Here is a 12,756-nt window from a genome sequence, read left to right on the forward strand (position 1 = left end):
TTAAAACGGCTGCTAAACAACTCAAGTGTGGATGTGATATATCTGGACTTTGTAAAAGCCTTTTGTAAAGTCAACCTTGGTAAATGTCACAAACTACATGATTTCAGCATAGTTGGAAAACTTGAAGAGTGGCTACACGACTTTCTAAAAGATAGATATATCAGGCAGTGGTGGCCAATGGAGCCACCTCAAAGGAAACACAAATATGTGCCTGTAACATAGTGGTTCAGCAAAGAGGACCGATAGAATAAGTGCCAGGCTTCAAAATATGTACTGGGTTCAATTAGTTTGGCTAAAATTCCACAAGGCAGTGTATCAGTATGGCCACAGTTAAATGGTTGATACAAGTAAAAAAGTTAATGAATACACACACACACACATTACATATATATACACATGCATATATATATATATTACATATACACACACAAGTATGTACATACATATCTTGTATGTATATGTCCCTTAAAATTAGCTAAGCAGCAGTAATCCACACACACTCACATTACACACTCTCGTGTAGTTTTTATTCAGCATCTTTGCAACTTCATTTTATTCCTATTAGGCAAACTTATTGTACTTGGTATTGCTTTATTCATTAGTATCACTCTGAAGTTATAAAGCAGAAATTGTTCCTTCTCACATCAAACTACTTACTATTTACTGAATTGTATACTGAATTCTATACATTTAATTAGCATTTTACATTGTAATTCAATAATTAGAATTTATAGATTGAACCATTGTAGACTTTGCCTTCTTTGCCTAACCAATCACAATATTTCTTATATATTTAACAACAGTTTGATTCAGCTCGACATTACTTAGTTTTGTGGGTGTAGGATATGTCCATCTCATGAAATGTTTGGGGACAAATTATTGAGTTAAAGAGATTCAAATTTTTTTTTTTATGTTCAGGTCATGTGATTGTAATGCTATCAAAATATCAATTATTATTTTTAGTTTTAGGTTCATGTGATGTTGGAAGAATATTTTCACCTTTTTGATGGCAGTCTGCAGTGTGGCATATTCAGTGACACCAGTTCCTTGTACTGAGGACTGTACGTGGTAGGGTAGATAAGTCAGTTGATCAATCACAATTCTTTGGAATATAAACACTTTAGCAACTGCAATTATCACGTTTGTATGTGGTAACCACTTTGATGACGTTAGGTTACTAGTTAAGTCATGTAACCAACATAAATAGTCAGTAATCTAGATGGGCAGCTATTCTACTCTTGTGTTGGTGTCAGGCCTAAGTTGGTATATCTGTATTATCAGTGACTCTAAATTTGAAGTTCTTTAACAGAGCATACTTCTAGTGAAAAGATAGTTTACTTTTCCTATTCATGGATACTGCAGCTTTCTTCATGGAAACCTCAAGTTGATTGAAAGATTAAACTACATTATTTTTGTCTTTCTAACTCATTGGGTTTGGTGCTGAGTATCCTCCATATACTCTTATTTGTAAAGCCACTCCTCACTAATGCATCAGTATTGTGGAGTGTCCTCCTGTTGAAGATATCTTTGTCTACTGATAGTTTAGAGATTTTTCTGTGGATGCCCATGACTAGATTTCTGATTATAACTGGAGGATGGTTGGCATCTATGTATATAAAGTTTCCTCTTTAGACTTTCTGTTGAGCTAGTACACACCTGTCCTGAGATCTCAGGTTATGTTCAAGAAGTCAGCCTTTGTCATGTTGGTGGTAATTGTTATAGTTAGGCTAAATTATTTTAAGATCTTCCTGAATTTATCTATGCATATAGCTTGGGATTGCCAGACCATCTCCAAACTTTTAATAAGGGTGCACTTCTTTATAATATGCAAGATAAATAACCCAACTGATATCATCCTCATTATTGCCTCCCCCATGGATTATGCTGATAGCTGGATATGCCACCCTATGCATAGCTAACCTACACACAAGAGCAGGGTGTATAATTTCTACTACCCTTAAAACTATATTAGTCATAGGACCACATTTGTAACTTAATATCAAAACCTGATGAGTCATCACATGGTTGCTTTCATATGATGACTGCTGTCATTAATGTGTTTATATTCTACAAGGAACAGGTGTTGCTGAATATACCAAACAGCTACTAACATTGTCAACATGTGGTCCCAAAAATAAAGAAAATAACCTTGGTAGCATGCAACGTTACTTATGCCCACTAATAAAGGTTTAAATTCAAAATGGATTCCATGTTTTTAATGCATAGAATTAATTTTTAATTATTATTTTTTTAAACTCTCTACTCTGTCTCTGAACAGCTTTAAAGCTTTATATGCTTATGAAACTTTAATGTGAGTTGAGCCAAACTATTATTAAGTACATGTGAATCTAACTAAATATGTTGAGTGCTACTCTTTCATTCATTTGTTCACACACACACATACACGCATATATCCTTGAAATTATGTCTATTTGTTGTAGACAGCAAAAATGAAAGCAAGAAAAGGAAGTTTAATCCACTAGTTGCTGTGCGGAAATTTTTCAAGGGTAGTAAAAAGAGATCTAAATTGAAAGACAATGAAGAAATAAGCATTGTATCCATGAGAGCAAAGTCTACAAGTGCCTTACACCGCCAGTCTGTTGAAGACTATGATGAGGAAGATGATGGAGGGTTAGTATGTTTTTCTTTTTTAATTTACAAGCTATTGTCTCTGTACAAAACACAAATCTATCTTTCTTTACAACTGCTTGCTTAAAAACCAGCACTGTTGCTATTTGGACCACCCCACAAAAAGGCTATCTAGCATATTAACAAAATAAAACCATGACTGTTACAGGCTATTTCTTCTCTTTGCATCCTCTAATTTTACTATCACTGTTTCTTCTGTGAATTTTCTTTTTACAGAGTCCAAGTAAAACCCACATTGAGTATTGCTTGTTTTTAATCGATAGTGATGCTACTACTACACCCCACCCCACCCCCACCCCACCCCCATACACATCCCCCACACACACATCTTCAACCACACCTAAGGAAGCCATGAATAAGACTTACAAAAATGACAACCACTAGCTCACAGACTGTTTGTTCCATTTCTCTGAATAAATGTGTGCACGTGTACACACACACACACACACACACGCACACACACACACACACGCACACACACACACACGCACACACACACACACACACACACACACACACACACACACACACACACACACACACACACACACACACACACACACACACACACACATGTTTGTGTATTGTCATCTTTACTGCTATCCATCACTTGCTCTTTCTCTCTCAGCAAACATGTAGCTGTTATCACTGCACTTTTTGCCTCATTTTTCATTACTTCCTTTTTACTACCTTGTCACTCAAATCAGTCTCTCCCTTAATTACTTTTGTAAGAGGAAAGATGGAGATATATGCAGAAGCAATTCACCTTGTTAGCTCAACATCAACGCCAACTTAATTGTGCAGAGCAGATCAGTCATATGATAATCCCCTCATTTTCTATACCAATGTCTATATTGTAGCCTTTAAGGGGCTAGGATATGATTTGTAAGATATTTGGTTGCAGTTTTCAGCAGGTTGAGCAATTGTGTGTGTTACAAGGCCTGATGAAAAATCTTGTCTGCCAGCAAATGAGGAGAGAGAGAAAGAGAGAGAGAGAGAGAGAGAGAGAGAGAGAGAGAGAGACACACACACACACACAGACAGACAGAGGGAGGGTGGAGGAGGAGCAAGTGGCTTAGTGGTTAGGGGTTCTTGGCTCATAATCATAAGGTTGTGAGTTTGATTCCAGGTAGCACATTGTATCCTTTTCATATTGTTCCAGTCAAAAAGAGTAGTATCTGTATTTGAAAGGGCCAGCCTTGTTACATTCTGTGTTACACTGAATCTCCCTGAGAGCTATGTTTAGGGTACACCAGTGGAAGCTTATGTATAGGAACTGCAGCACCCTCTATTTCCACTCAATATTATTGATAACATTCAATGTCTTTTTTTCTTTAATTCTTTCTTTATACTGGTACATTATATAATCGTTAAGCTTAATGTCAGTAGCCATCCCCTACTTTATGAAAAAAATACAAAAATCCTTGTATAGAACTGTGCACTTCACAGTTCCAGCAAGGCAGTGTTTGGCTGTTGTGTGCATGCTCACATGTCCAAGATAGGAAGCTGCACGCTAGAGAGTGAGCACTGTCTTTCACGCAGTGCTGACCCTGGTCTTCCAGTGAAAGTTAGTGTTTCTTTTTGACTCCGTATGTGTTGTGCTTAAAAACATGTTTATATTCTTGAATGTGATAAAATGTAGAATTAGATTATTATCCTGCTTCCAGCTACAGTGTTGCTGCCAGGATTTGAAAAATAGGGCAAATTTTCCCCTCTTACTTTGTGATTTAAAAAGCAAGGAGGAATTTTCAGCAGTGGCTAAAACTTGAACCAATCAAGTTTATGTATAAATTTTTTTATATGTTTGTTTCCTTTTACACAATATTAAAACAACAGCTAAAAGTTTTCTGAAGAAGTACACCAACTAATTTTATCTATGTGCTGCCACTGGGATACAAGCATCTGTGGAGTGCTCGGCTATTGCATGTTCATTTCATGAGCAGGCTGTTCTGTTGATCAGATTAACTGGAATTTTGTAATCAATGGAGTGCCAATTTAAATATATCGTTTAACATCCACCTTCCTTGCTGGCATGGGTGGGACTGTTTGACTGGAGTTGGCCAGGCAGAAGCCTGCATCAGACTTTTGTGTCTGTTTTGGCAGGATTTTTACAGCTGGATGCCCTTTCTGCAACCATCCAGCAGGATGGACTGAGTGCTTTTTACGAGACACAAGCACAGTCAAGGTCAGGTTTGGCAAGGTTTATACTGTTGGATGCCCTTCCAAATGTTAACCACTTTCCACTTTTTAAGTGGCACTTATACTGACAGGGTCACCAAGTAACTTACAAGACATAAATCTTTTGATAGGGGAGGGGGCATTGGAGGAGGTGATCTTGTGTCAGTTTATGGAAGGTTATAGTGAGACAGACACACAGAAACAGGTGTCTTGCTGCAGAAGTAGACAAGGTTGCCTGGTCGGAGAGAGAGAGAGAGATCAGGAACAAGGACAAAAACAGATGTGCTGCTGCAAAGAAGATGCATGGTTGTGCAACCATAGGGAAGAGCAGGCATAATCACAAGGGACGAGGATCAGAATATAAATAGGATGGTTGAAGAGAGGAAGAGAGATATATAGATGGTGGAAAGTGCCAGGACATATTCTTGAGGTTTGAAAGTCATAATATAAATGGCAGGACAGAGTCAAAGAAACATGATTAGAGAGTGGGGAGGGGAATGCATTGAGTGATGGAAACCTGGTTATATAGAGTGGGGGAGAGGCTACCAGACAGCAATGATACAGACATGAGGACAGGACTGGGGAGTGAGAGGTAAGCATAGCGTATGAAGGAGGAAATGTAAGGAAGAGGTGTAGAGATGTAGTTTGGTTTGTTGGGGTAGGGTGTGAAAAGTTTTCTTAAGTGTGAGTGTAACACAAAGAACTTCTAGAACTCAGTTTTGCTGATGTGAGCGGGTTTTCTCAAGAACCTCATATCGCCAGACATCTTGATTCATTATCATTTCCTCCATGGGGCCCAATATCTATCCATACCACTTCATCCCATGTCTGCAGCAGGTACTGTCCACTTTCAGTGATTGGCACTTCTTTATGCAGCTGTCCTCATTCATATACATCACATGTCCAAACCAATGAAGTCTTCTCTCTTGCATGCTACATTTGATTTCTCTTATACCCAACTTTCTCAATACATTTGCACTTTGTTGTACATGCACATCCAACAGAGCATACTGCTTTCATTTCTCTCCAGCCCATACATGTCCTCTGCATTCAGAGCCCTGTCTCACTACCATGGAGTATAACTGTTTGTACACAAGCATCATATAGTCTACCTTTCACTCTGAGAGAGAGTCCTTTTGTTGCCAGCAGAGGCAATAGCTCTCTGAACTTCCTCCACCCAATTCTTATTCTAGAAACAATACTTTCAGAACATCCTCCACCATTGCTAATTTGGTCACCTAGGTAACAGAAACGATCTACAACCTCAAGTGAGCCTCCTGGGCATTTGAGACCATCTAAGTCCCGTGTGCTCCTTAGTGCTTATTGTTCCTACACATCTGCCACATACAAAGACGACTTTATCTGTTAATCTACCTGTGATTCCACTGCACCTCTTATGTGTCCATAATTTACACTGGGTGCAGCAAATGGAATTTCTTTCAATTCTTTTCCTACATATTGAGCAGGGCCATTGTTTATATCTTTATCTCTCTCACTCACCCCTCTCTGTCTCTCTCTCATACTCTCCCTGTCTCTCACATACTCTCTCCGACCATCTGTCTTAACATTTTCTATTTCATGTGCCATTTGAACTAACAGGTGTGTATGCATGCATATAAGTAAGCATTTACATGTGCATGTGTCTATGCATCATCATCCTTATACATCCGTTTTCCAATCTGGCATGGACTGGATGGTTTGACTGAGCACTGGCAAGCCAGGAGACCTCACCAGGTTTCAATCTGATCTGGCAATGGGTGCATTTGAATAAATCTGTGTGTGTGTGTGTGTGTGTATAATAACTATACTAATAATCTAAAGGTAAGATCCAAGCATCCTGGTGTAGAGGTTAGTAAGAATTGAGCAGTATATATACATATATATATAATTATTGGGGACTGGGAAAAGAAGGGGGGAACTAAAACTCAATCATTCTAGAACGTATTTGTCTAATTATTATTTTAAATGAACAGTCAATCATTCTAGAACTACCAGAATAAAAACGTAAACACCTGAAAGACTTTGCCTCTATTCCTTACTAAATGTCTTTCCCTTTTCTTCATTGTTAAAAGTAAAGAAGCTAGAAAAGATCGATCATATTTCAGTCTAATTGTCATTGTAAATGACTGAGGCTTTCCCTTCTCTGTCTCTACGCTTCACTCCTTTTCTCTATGGTTAAGAGAGTGAAGGTGCATGGTTCAGCAGTTAGGGGTATTTGGCCCACGATTGTAAAGTCATGAGTACAATTCCCGGCGGCATGCTGTGTTCTTGAGCAAGGTTTTCTACTTCACCTTGCTGCAGTCCACTCAGCTGGCAAAAATAAGTTGTAACTGTGATTCAAAGAGGCTAACCTTGTCACAGTCTGTGTGAAGCAGAATCTCCTTGAGAACTACATTATGATATGCATGTCTGTGGAATACTCAGCCACTTGTGCATTAATTTTTCGAGCAGACCATTCCATTGATCAGATAAACAAGAACCTTGTCATCGTAAGCAACGGAGTGCTATTTTTAAAAAAAGTGTGAAAGAAAAGGAAGGCAAAAATATCGTAAGGCAAAAATGTCATGTGTTTAGTATAAGCAGTTTCTTGTTTTCTATTGTAATTACATTTGTATTGACTCTGTTCTGGGTCTTTGAGGCCAACAAAAGAAATCATTGTCGTTATTATTTTTCTTTTATTACAGGTTTCTCCTCTCGAGGAGATCACTTCGGAAAAATAAGAGCCGTTCAGAAGATAGTGTCCTTATGGAACAGCATGCCTCCAAATCTGGTTTCCTACGAAAACTGGCATACTCTGTTGAAGGAATTGATAAAACTTTGCATATGGTAAGTGACTTTTACTAGAAAACCAAGCCAACAAGGAAAAAAAAAATATATATATATATATATATATATATATATATATATATATATGCATGCCTATGTTTGTACGTATGTCATTAATCAGTTTTATTTCAAGATTTCTTGCCAATAGAGAAAGGGCCAGTTTCTAACCTAGATCCAAGGCTCCTTCATTGGAATTTCAACATCAACAGGGTATTTTTGCAGATTTGTACGTTTTGTTTAATGTATGTATTCTCATACTTATAGTTGCATATATAGACATGCTCATATATACTTAAATGATAAACTTCTGGAAAGTTTTACAGATTTTTACAGTTCCAGTTATGGATTGGTTCTGTAATCTTCAAATCAGCTTTCTCCTTTCTGATTTTGAGAAGCCTAATTTCTCAAGATTGGTATTTAAGAGGTGTGTTACATATCTCAGTGTTCCAATAATTACAGGTTTAAACCTGGACTTGTAATCTGGATAGAGTAACTGCAGATTTATTATTAGCTCAGCGTAGGTGTTCTCTTTTTCACTGATCTTCAGCTTTATATTAACATCCGTTGGGCAGCTGATTTCCACAACTATACACACTTTCTCTTCTCTATCGCAAATCATTATATCATTATATATAACATTAAATAATGTTGTACTTACATTTTAATGAGGTTTTCACTGGGACATTCCACCAGTACTCCTTTTTATTATGAGTGGCTATGGCTTCTTTATCCTTGGGGTTATTCTTTCGATGGATATCGTTATGCAGTGTCCTAGCTACATCATATCTCATCATAATACCATGATGACATTTTTAAACAACTGTTTATGATGTGGATGATATCATTGGTGTTAACTCCACAAAGTCTGCATTGGTCGTCACATTTTACTGTTTCTCCTGCATCTGTCCCTTTTGTGCATCAAGTATTTGGTTGATATTTCCTGTTCCTGGATTGCAAACACACCCTTCAAAGTGGGACATTGTAGTGGAGTGTGCAACTTCTTTGGGCATGTATTTAAGGTGGTCAGACAAGGAATGCTGCTCAAGGTGCTGCCTTCCAAGTCTTAAAATGGTATCAGCTTCATGTATGCAAACTTGGTAAAGGAAAGCACTTTGACACTTGGTGATTAAAAGATGTTGCCAAAGGGATGTGATACAACATTCAAAGGTATTTTGGTTTGATGTTAAGCTTTTGCCACCTTGTTTTCATTTTAAGTAGAGGCAGTCTATGTCACTGTTTATGTTGAAATTATGTGTGCTTGTTAGTAGTTTTATTGAATGCAGAGAGTTCTGAGGTTGTTGCTACATATTGATAGATTGTGTGTGTGTGTTCTACATGGTGCTTGGGGTCCATCAAGTGATGCTACCTGTTTCACATCTTTTTTCTATCATCCAAGAAATCAACCACAATCTCCTTTTGGTTACTACCCATGTATAACATTGCTAAAACTACATTAAAAGAAAATAACAATGTTACCAATTTAGATGCAGAAAATACTACTTCGGGGATTTAGAGACAGAATTTATCTTCCTTTAATAGAAAGGATATCTAAGAAAAAATACAGGTGCTCAGCTAGCCAAAAATTATTGCAATTATGTTGAATTTCATTGTTTTATCACTAATCATTATTGATGCATTTTTTGTTTTTAAATTGTTTATTGCAGTCACGTTCGGGGAAGTTATCTGGTCATGGAAGCCAACAGAGTTTGAATAGTTCTGATAGCTATGAAGGGGTATGTCTCTCACATTCTCTTCCTTACCTTTTTTTTTCTTACTTCCACCAGCTACACTATTCTTATATACTGTATAATATGAAATACATATATATATATATATATATATATATATATATAAATAATTAGAAAATGGAGAAAACCACAGATTAACAAACACATCAATTAGACCACATTTATAGCTTATTTTTTAATACACAGATTGACATAACAAAATAGGTGATGTAACATGTTATGTCATGATCTGTATGAAGAAATAAGGTATAAATGTGGTCCAATCGATGTGTTTGTTAATCTGTGGTTTTCTCCATTTTCTAATTATTTGCATTGGTTCTTGATAAACTCTTGTTTATCCTGTTGTTACCTGTACTCTACATGCATGGTGTGCCTCCACACCAATACTCGGGGATAATACAGGTAACGGATACCAATAGTATATATAGATATTTTATCCCTTAGTCAGTTATTATAACCGCTAACTTTGTTTACACTTGATATATATATATATATATATATATATATAAAAACAAATAGTAAATGAGTATATGCATATATACGTACAGGTATGTGCATACCGACATCCACCTGTATGTATAGGTGCATATCTGGGTACAGGACATTGCAAACAAACGTAGACGAGAACACACGAGCCACATAGAGAACATTCTCCTTCATCAGCCACCCACGTTTTAACACCGGCGTTTCGACGAGCTTGGGCAGGACGCATCGCTAAAACGGCTCGTCCCATGGATCGCAGATTAAATTTGTATATGCAAATTAAATCTAGCCATGGAGGAATGTAGTGGCGGACAAAATACAAGACAGGATAACAAACAGAAAAGGCTTTACGGCCAGACGAGAAAAATTATGTGTGTATGAACGCGATGAGGCACGGACCAGAGAGGGACAAAGTGGTGCGTGCGTTGCTTGGCGAAAGCCAAGGAAGGAAAGGATTATTGACCGGAAGCATGTGACCATGCCGGTGTAAAGGGAAGAGAGAGAGTGGTAGAGGGAGAAACAGAGGGAGGAAGTAGAAGAATAGGTGAGCAACAAGAGGAAATACGAGGGGGAAAAAGAGATACGTAGTAGTAACAGAGGAAGAACGAGAGGGGTAAAGCGAGATACGTAGTAGTACATACATACATACATACATACATACATGAATTTGTTTTGCAAGATTCCTGATGTAGAATCATGTGTTGAAACAAATAGTGTTATATTTTTAGGACGGTCATTTTTTTTCTTGCTAAATAAACACACATTATATATTTGTTCTCCACTCAATTATTATCATTCTAATTTTATCTTATGTCCATTGTCTGGAAATCTTTCATCACACATCTGTGACTTCTTCAGCGACTCTTCCGTCCACATTTTCCTCCTGTTCTGTTTAGTCCATTCTGTCTCTCTATGATGTGTAATCTTTATCTATATCTGTGTGTGTACACATATCTGTGTTTTGTGTATGTGTGGTTTTAGTGTGTGTATATGAGTTTGCTTACTGTTTGTATCCGTGCCCTTTATGTAGTTTTTTTTTTCATTTATTTACTTATTTATCTGTTTCTTATATTTCATCATAAGTATGTACATGTCTTTTGTATGTGCATGCATGGCTTTATGTATTATACTGTTTATATTTGTTTTGTTTTTTTTCCTTTTGTCTTTAGTCATTATGTTGCATGGTGTGGTGGTGGGAGATATCGTTCCATTCATGTTTCCGCAATCTGTCTATTACTATGTGTGTTGCCTCCATAATCTAAGTGTTGTGTCTGTTCTATGTGCTAATAATATCTTAAGTTGTATGTTATCAACCAAACCTCTATGTTCTAATTGAACATGTTAGTAGAGCACTGATGAGCTTTTCTCCTCCTTGAGCTTCCACCAGTGTTCACCTATTCCACTCCCCTATGCTACATATAAGAAGGAGTACTTAGATGAACATGAGCTTAGTTGTTTCTGCCCCACTAGAGGTAGACCACCTACTATAACCTCAATAGCAAAGAAGACCCTTAGAGATGGAATGGGTGAACCAGAACTATACAGACCCCCCAAAACTACAATCAGGTTAGAAAAATGGTCACACATTGTGGGTGTGAGTCCCAGTGTCACACTTTAGGGCCACATATTCAAGTTTAATAAGATATATACCCAAGGAGAAGGTGCAGCCATCAGTATTCCTGGCAATGTGGCTAACCTATTTATGGTATGGTGGGATAGGAGACTCAAAGAGAAATTAGCAGAGAGCTCCATAATACTAACCATTTACTCCCACTATGTGGATGATATCAACATAGTGACCAAAGTACCCCAACAAGACAGTGTCAATAAACAAAAAGCTAGCACTATAGAGAGCATCCAACAAATAGCTAGCTTCATCCAATAGAGTATTAAAGTAACAACAGACTAACCTGGCAAGCACCTTAACTATAGGCTACCAATAATAGATATGGAACTCTGGTTGGAAACTAAGAATAGTAAGATCCTTCATTTCCACTATGCCAAACTCATAGCCTCTAAATATCTGGTCCGCAAGAACGTAGCCATTGCAGGCAATGCCAAGTTCAATATCCTAATTGTGGACTTGGTGAAAGTGATGAGGAATGTCCTAAATGTGTGACGCTATAGAATTAGAAAGATGCATACAACATTTCATCCACTGCATGCAGTTCTCTGGCTACAACCAAAGGGACAGGATTAGAGTGTACAAAGGAGCCAGGGCAAAGTACAAAACCATCATAGAGAATGATGCAAATGGGATCTGCCTGCTACAAAGGAATAAATCCTGGAACAGCTTGGAAAGGACCAAGAAAAAGATAAGGCCAACTCATAGTATGACAGCAAAAAATACCAGAGTGTCATGTTTATTGATGCTACTGCTGGTGGTGAACTAGCATATCTTTTTAGAAAAGCATTAGATAGGTAAATTTGGATTAAAGTAGTAGAAAGGCCAGGAACTCCCATAAAATCTCTGATCTGTAGAGCTTATTCTTTAGATAGTTTATACTTCAGACTAGAATTTTCAATTTTGGAAGTGATGCAAGTACATGGTACTGCAAAAACTTCAAAAAATTGTATTTGCTGCTCTGGGACAATTTCATTTTGCCTAGCTCTGAAGCACATTGTGTTTTTCTGCATAATACATCTTTAAAGGAATCTTTTTTCAAATGATAAACTGCAGCTCCTGGCATTTAAACAACTCATGCTAAATATGTGTTATTTATAATGGTTACATTATCGAACAGCTTTTATTGCATTATTTGAGTTTATATGATTATCATTTAATGTCTGTTTTCCATAAATGCATATGCATTTATAGGATATATTACCATTGTTATACATCTGCTTTCCCATACTAGCATGGGTTAGATAA

General features: G+C 37.3%; 1 protein-coding gene across 1 annotated transcript in view; it reads left to right on the forward strand.

Moving 5' to 3' along the window:
- The window catches only part of LOC106870708 (uncharacterized), a 61,446-nt gene that overhangs the window by 25,078 nt on the left and 23,612 nt on the right, over positions 1-12,756 (forward strand). The window contains exons 3-5 of the mRNA XM_052973667.2: positions 2,442-2,631; positions 7,512-7,653; positions 9,318-9,386. Of these exons, the coding sequence (XP_052829627.1) occupies positions 2,442-2,631; positions 7,512-7,653; positions 9,318-9,386 (401 nt within the window). The remainder of the gene's footprint in view (positions 1-2,441; positions 2,632-7,511; positions 7,654-9,317; positions 9,387-12,756) is intronic.

Source organism: Octopus bimaculoides, chromosome Z, assembly GCF_046866305.1.
Source record: "Octopus bimaculoides isolate indiv1 chromosome Z, ASM4686630v1, whole genome shotgun sequence".
Classification (NCBI taxonomy): domain Eukaryota; kingdom Metazoa; phylum Mollusca; class Cephalopoda; order Octopoda; family Octopodidae; genus Octopus; species Octopus bimaculoides.